The sequence below is a fragment of the Triticum aestivum genome, chromosome 6B (genome assembly GCF_018294505.1).
Source record: "Triticum aestivum cultivar Chinese Spring chromosome 6B, IWGSC CS RefSeq v2.1, whole genome shotgun sequence".
Taxonomy (NCBI): Eukaryota; Viridiplantae; Streptophyta; class Magnoliopsida; order Poales; family Poaceae; genus Triticum; species Triticum aestivum.
Window position 1 is genome coordinate 16,364,408 of NC_057810.1, and position 12,163 is coordinate 16,376,570.

Genomic DNA, 12,163 nt, shown 5'->3' on the forward strand with positions numbered 1-12,163 from the left:
GTCCCGTGTATGCAGCTGGGCTACGCCCCGCGCATGTAGCCGGGTGGGGTCCCGTACATGCAGCCGGGCGACGTCCCGCAAACGACGCACGGCAGCGTCCCGCGATCAGTCCAGCAACACCTGTACACGACACACGGCAGTGTCCCGCTATCGCAGCAGGGAGTCCAGCAACACCTGTTGGCGGGCCCGACTCATGGCTCAGCCTGGACGTAGCGAGCGGGATTTTGAGCCCGCTCATGGATCGACCAGGACCGGACCAATCGGCTCGACCCGCTAGGAAAACTGGCCGGTCCGAGCTGGCAATTTCGGCCCGAAAATCGACCGGTCCGGTCCAGTCTTAGCTCGGTCCGGCTTGGAGGACCGATGGCCCAGCCCAATTAGAGCAAATAAGGAAGCCCATCCCGCATCACACATATAGATCGTGCGTGTGTGCGTGACCTAAACTCATACCGCATCCCATTCGTGCGTGTGTGCGCCGCCGCTTCCACCAGGACGCACCGCGCCGCCATCGCCGCTCCTTCCACCAGCGGACTGGACTAGGACGCGCCGCCGGTCGTCGTGCCTCTGCCTCGCGCCGCCGCTCCCTTGTGCGGCTGTTCCTCCCCTCTCCCCCTCGCGGCCGTGCCTCCGCGTCTCTGTCCCTCGCGCCGCCGTGCCGCCACGCATCAGGTCCGTCTTCTGCGTCTCCGGCCACCGTGCTGCTGCGCCGAGTACCACTCCGATAGCCTGGGCCTACATGGCAGTGACTGTATGCCGTCAGGACCGTGAGGACCGACGGTCCGCACCGAGCTTTGAATCTGCCGGTCCTGTCCCTGAAATTGGGACCGCTGCACTGCTCGGTCCGGTACGGACTGGACCGCCGGCGGCCGGTCCAAACGACGGCTCGGACCGGGACCGGACCAGCCCGGACCGTGTCCACCCTGACTCATGGCGGTGTCCCATACCTGCCACAGCCGCCTGCGGCTGGCTCCTACAGCGCTGCCCTCGCCAGTCCATGGCCGGCTTCATCTGCCCCGTTGGCCTACGCCTATCCGCCAGCCTCGGTGACCGCGTCTCCTTATGGCGCGCCCACTTCGTACGGAGCGCCCTACGACGGACCATCGATGAAGCTGGTGGCTTCGTCCGTGGTACTGAGTGGTCCTTTACCCCCGAGCTTTTATGCGTCGCCGTCTCCTTCGGATCATGGTCTATCTAGTGCACATTTGTACTTTGTGCATCTCATCCCGCTGAAGCTGACGATGGATAACTATCTGTCATGGCATGGTCAGGTCTGCTACTTTTCCACAGTCGCTACTTGGAGGTTTCCGGATGGCACTTTGCCGTGCCCACCGCCATACCATCTGGGGCACCATGTGTGGGTGATCAAGATCATGCCATTCTCTCTGCCATCCAGTGCTCTCTTACGGAGGGGGTTTCGTCACTGGTCATCTTCGCCGATACATCTCGGGATGCGTGGATGGCTCTTCATACCAGTTTTGCTTCGCAGTCTCAAGCGTGGGCACGCCATCCGCACTGCGCTTGGGGAGGTGAAGCTTCATGATCTCGCCGTCACCGACTACTTCAACAAAGTGCCGGGTATGACTGACACACTTCTCTCCATTGGCAAGGCGCTTGGTCCGAAGGAGTTCACCTCTTATGTGCTCAACGGACTGAGTGACGACTATGATAATTTGGTGGAGAATATCAATGGTCATGACACTCCCATCAAGCCTGTGAGTTGTATGCGCGTCTCCTCGCTATGGCACAGCGCATCCAGGCTCGCTGCTCTATGCCGTGTTTCCCTTCCACCAATGCTGCAACGCGTGGGAAGGGCAAGCCCTACAAGCCACCAACTGGTGGAAAACCTCCACCGACCGTGCCTAGTTCGTGGAACACCACTACCTCCACGGCAGGTCGAGTCCATGTCTGCCGCCCTTCAGTTGTGTGGACTTGATGGTCACCTTGCCTCCCGTTGTCATCGTCGCTTCAAGCAGGATTTCTTGGGGATCAGGAAAAATGGCAAGGGTAGTGAGAAGCAGGCTGTCCTAGCGAGTCATGAGCAGGGGCATAATCCTTCTTATCTAGTTGATGCATCTTCGTACATGGATACGGGAGCTACCAATCACCTGATGATTGAGATGGGCCAGCTCTCTACACAGGAGCCGTACCGTGGACACGATCTGGTTCACTCCGCTAATGGGGAAGGTATGCACATCTCACATATTGGTTAGGCATCACTTCTTACACGTCGATCCACACAATTACTTCTTCTCAATGTCCTTCGTATTCCCTCTGTTTCATGTAGTTTGCTTTTAGTTCCTAAACTCGCTCGTGATAATAATGTTCTTGCTGAATTTCATCCTTCTAATTTTTTTGTTAAGGACTGGGACATGTGGGACGTACTCCTTAGAGGTCAACTGCGCCATAATGGTCTTTATGCACTTGATGTGCCACCAACTCCTAGTGCTTTGAGTGGTGTTCGTGTGTCTCCATCACATTGGCATGCACGCCTTGGTCATTCTGCCACTCCCATTGTTCGCCATTTACTTCATCCTCATGAGCTTCCAGTTGTGTTCAATAAACATGTTGATGCAGTTTGTAATGCCTATCAGCAAGGCAAGAGTCACCAGCTTCCTTTTTCTCAGTCGAGTCGTGTAGTCAATAAAACGCTTGAACTTGTGTTTTCAGATGTATGGGGCCATGCCCAAAGCTCTGTTAGTGGTCATAATTACTATGTCTGTTTAATTGATGCTTATAGTCGGTTCACTTGGCTTTCTTTTCTTAAACGCAAGTCTGGTGTGTTTAATGTTTTCTTGCAATTCCAAGCGCATGTTAAGCGTCTACTCAGTCATAAAATCTTTCGTGTGCAATCCGATTGGGGGGGGGGGTGGTGAGTATCACAACCTCAATGCATTCTTTAATAAGCTTAGAATTACACATCGTGTCTCTTGTCCTCATAAACATCAGCAAAACGGTGTAGTTGAGCATAAATATCGTCATATAGTTGAGACTGGTCTTGCTTTGCTTTCCCATGCCTCCGTGCCTTTCTGATTTGGAGTGATGCATTTTCCACCGCATGCTTTCTCATTAACAAGCTTCCTACACGACTCCGTTAGATGAAAACATCACTTGAGCTCTTGCTGAATGAAGTTCCTGATTATATGTTTCTCAAGGTCTTTGCGAGCGCGTGTTGGCCACATCTTCGTCCATATAACAGAAGCATGTTGGAGTTTCGGTCTAAACAGTGTGTGTTTCTTGGTTATTGTTCTCTTCATAAAGGGTACAAGTGTCTTCATGTTCCCTCTAACCGCGTCTACATCTCACGTGATGTGGTGTTTGATGAGATTTTTTTCCTTTTTCCGCACTTCCAGTCACCTCCACCACTCCCACTTCACCTGAGACATCTGCTTTACCTTTGCCTGGTCAATTTGTTGATGCTGCATATACGCTGTTGTTGCTACCTAACCATGGTGCAGGTACTGGACGTGGAGCACGCCTCAAGCTTCCGGATGAGCAGCCGTCCATGTCCCCTCGGATGTCCGCCGAGCCCACTCGTGACGCCCCTCTGTCACCTGGCTTGCCGACAGGGCTGGCCGAGCCGGGCCCCACCACCTCGGGACTTGCTGACGTGTTGGCCGAGCCGGGCGAGCTGCCGAGCCAGCTTCGCCTGAGCCAACCTCTGCCATGGGGGTCGAGTCGGCGTCCCCGCCCGCATTGGCCGAGAAGGCGTCCACGCCTTCCTTGCCAGGCCGGTCGCCTCGTGTGACTGGCTTTACATTTGGGGAGCGGTCTCCATCATCAGCATCATCTTCGTCTCCGCCGCCACCTCCGCCGTCTATCCCTGTTCTGCGTCCTCGTGCATGCAGTCAGAGTGGTATCATTCGGCCAAAGGAGTGCACTGATGACACGGTTGCGTGGGTTGCGGCATGTATGGCATAGACAGATACTGACCCCACTGCTAAGCCTCGGCATTTTGAGATGGCCCTTCCGATTCGTCATTGGCACAGTGCCATGGAGCTGGAGTTTCAGGCACTACAGAGGAACGATAGATGGCGCTTGGTTCCTCCTGTGTCTGGTGTCAACATCATTGACTCCAAGTGGATGTTTAAGGTAAAGAAGCATGCTGATGGATCTATCGAGCGATACAAGGCACGATTGGTGGCCAAAGGATAAACAACAGTATGATCTTGATTATGAGGATACCTTCAGTCCAGTTGTCAAAGCTACCACCATTCATCTGCTTCTGTCCTTCGCTGTTGCCAAAGGGTGATCTCAGCTTCAGCTTTATGTTCAGAATGCTTTTCTCCATGGGGTCTTGGAGGAAGAGGTTCACATGTGGAAACCTCTAGCTTTTGTTGATCCTGCTCGTCCGCATCATTTGTGTCATCTTGTTAAGGCGCTTTATGGATTTAAGCAGGCTCCTCGTGCATGACATGCCCGACTTGGCTAGGTTCTTTGATGTCTTGTATTTGCTCCGTCCATTGCAGACACGTCTCTGTTCATGTTTCATCGTCCTGAGATTACTATGTACCTACTGGTTTATGTTGATGACATTATTTTTATCAGCTCATCAGTGACTGTCGCTGATCGTTTGCTGTCTGCTCTGAGTGGTCATTTTGCCGTCAAAGATCTGGGTGCTCTCCATTACTTCATTGGTCTGGAGGTTTCACGGTCTTCTGCTGGCCTGACTCTCACTCAACATAAGTATTCCTTGACTTGCTGCAACATGCTGGTATGTTGCAATGCAAGCATGCTACCACCCCTATGCCTGCAACTAATCGGTTATCAGCCTTGGATAGTGCCTTGCTTCCTTCAGATGATGCTACAGAATACCGCACTGTTGTTGGTGACTTGTAGTACTTGACTATCACACGGCCGAACATCTCCTATGCGGTAAACCGTGTGTGTCAGTATCTTCATGCTCCACGGACTTCACACTGGTCAGTTGTGAAGCGTATACTGCGTTATCTCTCTCATACTGTCTCCTATGGCTTGCATCTTTGGTATACCTCCTCGAGTACTCTCTCGGCATTCTCTGATGCAGATTGGGCTGGGAGCCTAGATGACCGGTGATACGGGGGGCTATGCTGTCTTCTTTGGTCGCAACTTGATCGCCTGGAGTGCTTGCAAGCAGGCCACAGTCTCTCGGAGTAGCACTGAAGCAGAGTATAAGGCGGTTGCCAATGCCGCGACTGAGCTCATTCGGGTACAGTCTCTATTGAGAGAGTTGGTAGTCTCTCAAGAGCAGCCACCGGTTCTTTGTGTGATAATATTGCTGCGACGTATCTTTCGTCTAATCCATTTTTTCATGCTCGTACGAAGCACATCGAAGTTGACTGTCACTTTGTGAGGGAAAGTGTTACACAGAAACTTCTTCATATCAAGTTCATCTCCTCCAAAGATCAACTTGCTGACATCTTCACGAAGCCACTTCCACAACCTCCGTTTGAAGGTTGTAGGTACAATCTTAACTTGCTTTGTACTTCAGGCCACAGTTAAGATTGAGGGAGGGTGTTAGATAATGTTTATACGTAGCTTCCGTGTATATCCTGTATATTGTGTATTTGTACACTTCGTGTACCCTTATATATATGAGGTAGCCACACCTGTTTTGGGTGTCGTACAGTTTTCCACGAACATAATGTTTCACAACCACAAGAAAGTCAGATTTTTTTTCATTTATTTTAAATTTTACTGTCAACCTGAGCTCATATAAGCTTGAGCTCAGTTATTTAGCGTCCACACGAAACCAGAATCCTATCAAACAAAAATCCAGCTGGGATATGAAACAACGCAAGTTACTGTGCAAGAAGCGAACTTACAGAACAATGCTTTGTGGAACTAGCATAACAAGCATCTCCAATAGGAGTCTGCTCAAACCGTTTTTTGGCATTTGGGGGCAAAAAAGTCGCGTGCAGCCCAAAAGAAGGCACCAAGTGCCGCAAATATACAACACTTGAGCGGCTACGGCAAAATCAAGACAAGCCGCGTGCGACCCTCCAACCATCAGTTTCATTCCCACCTCCGACCGCACCTTCACACCACCACCACCGCACTACAGCCCCAGAAGCCATCCCCTCTGCACCGCCGCTCACCCAGACTCCATCCCAATCCCACCCAATATCTCGCCGCCTCGGACCGTTTCCGGAACCCCCTCCGCTGCGCCGATTTGACCTCGGCTACCTCGCCGATTCCAGCCAACTGCCTAAATGGCTGTCGGCGGCATATGAAGATCAACTAGCGCCGTTGGTGCACCACTTCTGGCCACTCGACCATCGCAACGGAGTGTTTCCCACGATGTTTTTGCTAGCTGTCCTTGGCGCGGCATATCCTCCCATGCAATCACATCGACTCTCTGGCGGCTCACGGAGTCCATTTCTATGATTCTTCATCTCTGCTGGCTACCATCTAGCCATCGACGAGTCGTCCGCCGGTTTGCTCCTTGCCGAAAACAGGGTGTTTGATGGAATCCCTACAAGGTAAATAAATTTGTCATGCATTTCTTTGCATAAGCACAGAAGATTGAGAGCTCTAGATAGTTTCTATTGTAGATGAGCTCATGTGACTACAAGTTTTGCTACGATTCCTTGTTGGGTGAGGAGTTTGACATGGAGGAGGAGGAAGCTCTTGCGTTGATCTTGGCAATGCACGTGAAAAAGAGGCCGAACCATGGCGGTTCTATTGGCATGGATAGCTTAGAGGACAGAAGAAGGAGGCCACCATCATCCTTGAGACTGTGCTGATCATGAGACATGGATATGACGTGCATATTATGGGATGCTTGGATCTTGCATGATTTCAATGTGCTCCACCGCTCACCTCTCTTTACAAAATTAGCGAATGAAGAACTTTGATCGGTGACCTTCCAAGCAAACGGATGCACCGACAACTTATAGTAGTACCTCCCGGATGAGATCTCTCCAAGGTGGGCTACGTTTGTCAAGCCAATAGTAAAACCCAAAGATATGAAAGTACTTTTATTTTCACAATGCTCCATGGACGACTAGGAAATATGTTGAGAGGGCATTTGGGGTTTTGCAATGCCAATTTGCTATTGTGTGAGGACTGGTTAGGCTTTGGGATCAAGAGATCCTTTGTTACATGATAACATCATGCGTGATCTTGCACGACATGACCTCATGCGAATACCCTTTGTATGACCTCGTGGGATTACCCATGCGGACGGCTAGAAGGCAAGACCGGATCAAACGCTTTCTTTAGGTGTACCATGACATTAGAGATGCGGATGCACTGATCTTGAAAAGATCTCATAGGATCTCACAGAGGAGTGGTGGACATGGCATGGGCATGAACAACCATAGTTGCATCTCTACCTTTGTTGTATTAGTGTGATGAACTTTGTTGTATTGTGTGCTAAAAGCTTTGTTGTTGACTTTGATTTGATGAAGTATGTAATAATTATTGTTGGGTTTATTTTGGACATATGAGTTGCATTTGATATTTTCTGTATCCAATATGTATGTGTTATTCGAGATGAAAAGTGCATATGTCATTGCCGTGTGGCAGCCTTATTATAGGGTAATTGTTGGAGACCACATTTTTTCATGAAAGAAAGCAGTTTTGGTGCCTAATTTTTTTACTCGAGCCACTTTTGATGACCTATTATAAGGTGCTATTGGAGATGCTCTAACACCTCAATTTATTAATGAGGCATAAACAATGAAGTCGATGACATAGTGTTGTTTCCTAGTCTTTCTTGGTACAGTTTCAGCAATACGATCTGGAACTGGGATTCTGTAACAACATGATGATCGCCATCTCTCGTAGATGCAGTCAACGCGTAAACAATATGCGCACAACAAACAAGAGGAACTAACAAGCCACCAGAAACTGAAACTTAAGCTTAGATATCAATGCCAAGAAAAAAAATCAGCGACGGCTCACGGATACCCCGAGTTGCTGTGCTGTTCATCATCGATACAAAACAACCTATTACTCCCTGACTGACTACACAATGCACAGTGGTGGAGCCAGGAAAAATTAAGAGCCGGGGCAAACGGCAAGCTAACTAAAAAGACAAAATACCACATGCTCCTCCATTTCAACCTTTTTTTGCCAAACTTTTAAAATCTTTGCTACCAGAAAATGGAACATGATTTATCAAATGAAGAATCTAAGTCTCAAGTTGGTCTCTCAGTAATGACGATGACTATTTAAGAAAGATCTACTATATATTTCAGCAAGCCACAAGAAACACACAATTACCTCTTGATTTGAGTCACTGAAGGTCTGAAGCAATGATTCATCTCAACACAATCTAACGACATAAAAAATCTTCAGCTTGACAATAATGAAGAACGGTGATAATCCTTCCCTCTAGTTCTGATAATTATAACTTCAGATTAAAATTGAATGATTTAAAATGATTGAACTAACTAACAATGATTTGGCTAGAGGAGTCAAGAAGAAGCAATACCTCTAAGGAGTGGAGATCGATTGTCCTTCAATGAACCTTTTCGGAACGATCGAATCCCCAAATTCCTATATAGATGCAAATTACAAACCAATTTACTACTAATAAAATCTCCGAACCTAAGGAGTGAATTCCCATCCCATAAATTTGTGTGTGCGTGTGTGTCCACTGATTGAAATCCCAAAATCTAGTTGATCTTGACTTACCTTGCCTAATTAGTGGAGATGAATGTCTAGGAAGAGCCGTTGTGGATTGCCATCTTTTTTAAATGGGAGGAGCTGCGCCCGTGCCCGGCAAATCAGCAGTGCGTTTTGCCTGTATGAGAATACGACTGCCGAATTAGTTGGATGAACCGTCGCGGCGATCGAACTGATCGGGAGAGGAGACGTGAGCAAGCTGCGTTGTGAGCTGCGCTGTGACTTTTTTTTGTAACTTGTGGAGGCGTGTTGCAGACTCTTTTTTTTTTGAGCAACTGGTGTGTTGCAGACTGTATGTCTCTACGTGCAGCCATGAGCCTGTTAATTAGTTTTAACTGAATGGGCCAAGAATCACTAAGCAAGGTCCAAGAGAGATATGCCCGGGCAATCATGGTAAATATAGCTAATTAATACGTGGCGCCATAGCATGGTTTATGTGGCAGCTCGCTGGTGAGCCCGGCCAGCTGCCCCGGGTCGCCGGGTACTGCCTCTGCCACTGATTTAAATAAAAATGTGTTAATTTTGTTTGAAATTAAAATTGTGCTAATTCTGTTTGTTATGCCTTGTTATCATTTTACTTGATGTTGTTATGCATTTAGAGTAAAAAATGTGACAATTCTGGTTTTTTCTGCCTTATTATCTTTTTAGTTGATGTTATGATGCATTTAAAGTTGAATGTTGTTTATTCTGTTGTAAAAATTGTGCTATTTTTTGTTACTGTCCTGGTTTATTCTTTTTATTCCTTACTCCTTTTTTATTGCATATGATGATGCATTTAGAGTTGACATATTGTTTATTCTGTTATAGCTATATATTATGATGCATTGCTAACCTGGTGCTTGAAATTTTGATATGTAGGGCTTGTAAGCAATGACATCCATTATATTTGGAACCATGGCCCCAAGTTTGGTGGGGGATTTGATTGTCGGTACTGCCCCCTAATCACTAGAGGAGGAGGTGCAACCTGCTTTAGGGAGCACCTTGGAGGTATACTAGGTGAAGTGAGGGAGTGCCCCAATGTTCCAAGAAATGTGCGTGCTGCAATGAGAGACTCCCGGGATGACGCAAGGCGGAAGAAGAGGGAAAAGACAAATCGTAAACTCCGCTTGGAACGGGATATCATGGAAGGGTTGTACCATGGAGAAGGGGTGATAAATATTGAAGAAGATGATGATGAACAGATTCAGGCCGCACTTCGGGAGTCCCTAAGAGACAAGAATGTCTCTCGTGCAGTTGAGAGGAGGCGTGGGAGTGGGAGTGGTGTTCGTGTGTCGCTTGGGAAACAAAGTATCACAACATACTTTGACAAGGAATTATCGAGCAACACAGTATCAATGCAACCAAAGATCAGTAGTGCTTTGATTGTTGAGTCAGAAGATGTACTTGGCCAAGCCTGGGCAATGTTCTTTCATGCTAATTACATTATTGGTCTGAAAGCAAATTGTCCCTATTTTCGTGCGGCAGTCAAGATATCTCAAAACCTTGTCCCAGCTCCTGTTCCAACTGCTAAGGAGATTGATGGGATTTATTTGGAGAAAAATTATGAAGAAGCTGAATAGTGGCTGAACATGTTCTAGCAAGACTAGAGGAACTATGGTGTAACTGTGATGCGTGACTCATGGACAAGGCCTACTGGTATGTGTCTCATCAATTTCATGGTGTATTGCAATGCACGGATGTTCTTTCATAAATCCATTGATGCTTTCGGTCAAACTCAGAATGCATGTTAGTTTCTAATGATTGAAATTATTTTTAATCATGCTCATTCATTGTTAATTCTGACTAGCCATGCCTTGTTAGCTCTTTACATGATATTATGATGCATTTAAGTTGAAACAATGTTACTTATGTTTATTCATAGTTAAATATGTATTATGCTTTTATTATGTTTTTACTTGATATCACGGTGTATTTGGAGTTGAAATTTTGTTATTTTTATTTATTCATGGTTAAATGGGGCTATTATGCCTTTTATCTTTTTTACATGACATTATTATGCATTTAGAGTAAAAAATGTGTTATTTCTTTTTATTCATGCTTATTTCTATTTTTTTATTACTTTCTTCATTTTTGTTTCAAACAAAAATTTACTTGCAATTAATTGGCAGAGTTTATCTATAGAAAGATCAAAAAAGTTGTTGTTGAGGATATAGGATCTGAGAATGTTGTTCAAATTGTAACCAATAATGGATCAAATTACAAGAAAGCATGTAAAACTCTTATAGAACAACCAAAGTTTAGTCATATTGTTTGGCAGGCATGTGCTGCCCACACTGTTAACCTCATGTTTAAGGATGTTGCTAAGTTTCATGAGGTTGACGTGATAGTTAAAAGTGCTAAGCAGATCTGTAGATTTTTCTACAATCACAATAACCTACATGTTAGCATGAAAAAGAATATTGGTGGTGAACACATAAAACCGAATGCGACCTGGTTTGGAACTGTGTTCATATTCTTAGAGAGTTTTTATTGCAAGAAAGATGAGTTTAGGAAATGGATAGTGTCCGGTGATTGGAAGGGAAGTATTTGGAACAATGCTGCTGATTATGTGTTTGTCGAAGAGTTGCTATGTAGTAATATGTGGTGGGTAGCTTTAGAGTGGGTTCTTGCTGTGCTAGAGCCACTCTATAAAGCCCTTAGATATGCCGATACACAAAAGAGATGCACACTATCTGGATTCAAGAAGAGTATGATGACAACCATACAAAAGTTGGAAAGTCATCTTGGTGTGGGTCATGGATGTTTCATAGAGTCATGAGCAAGGTGTCCAATAGGATCAATGCTATGCAAGAAGGCACACTATTGGTTGCAGGTAGTTACAAAACTAACTTAATTTGTATTATGCTGCTCTCTTTTTATAGTTTTAACTTCTTTTGGTCTTCCTTCTCCTATGCAGCTGTTGTCATTGATCCTTACACACATTATAAGATCAACATGAGAAAGATTACAGACTATGCTTCTGCACTCACAGATGCCATCGAGAAGATAGCATACCCTGAGACCGCTGTTTTAGCCATTTACGAAGTCAGCACTTACAGGGAATGCCGTGGGAGGTTTGGCCAATGGTTGGCACATTCTTTTGCAGAGAAAATGTTGCCAAGTTACAATAGCACACTTGTAATATTCTCTATTAGCTCAGTTTTGCAACTCAGTTCATCTCACTATGTTAATTATGTTTTAACTTGGCAGCTGAGTGGTGGTTCCAATTTGGACAGGAAGTTCCCAATCTATAGAAGTGTGCCTTGAGGATTGTATCACAATGCGTTTCGTCAAGTGGCTGTGAGAGGAATTGGAGCGCTTTTGCTTTGGTCCACGTGAAGCAAAGAAACCTTCTTCTATATGGCAAGCTGCACAAGCTTGTATCTATGCGTTGTAATTTGAAGGTATTTACTAAGCACTGTTTAAAATAAAGGTTGTTGCCTACTAAGTAAATGCTACTGTTTACTAAGCACTTCTAGAGTAAAGGCTATTGTCTACTAAGTATTGTTTTATACATAGTGACTCTACCCATTTTAGTCTTTGTACTTCGTTGTCATTGACTGATTTTGTTTTC

General features: G+C 46.1%; 1 protein-coding gene across 1 annotated transcript; it reads left to right on the forward strand.

Moving 5' to 3' along the window:
- Positions 1-1,448: 1,448 nt before the first annotated feature.
- Positions 1,449-11,856, forward strand: LOC123138630 (uncharacterized). Its single transcript, XM_044558577.1, is given in 5 exon segments — positions 1,449-2,184; positions 3,351-3,455; positions 9,469-10,331; positions 11,636-11,710; positions 11,800-11,856. Coding segments are annotated over 5 exon segments (1,836 nt in total).
- Positions 11,857-12,163: the final 307 nt, after the last annotated feature.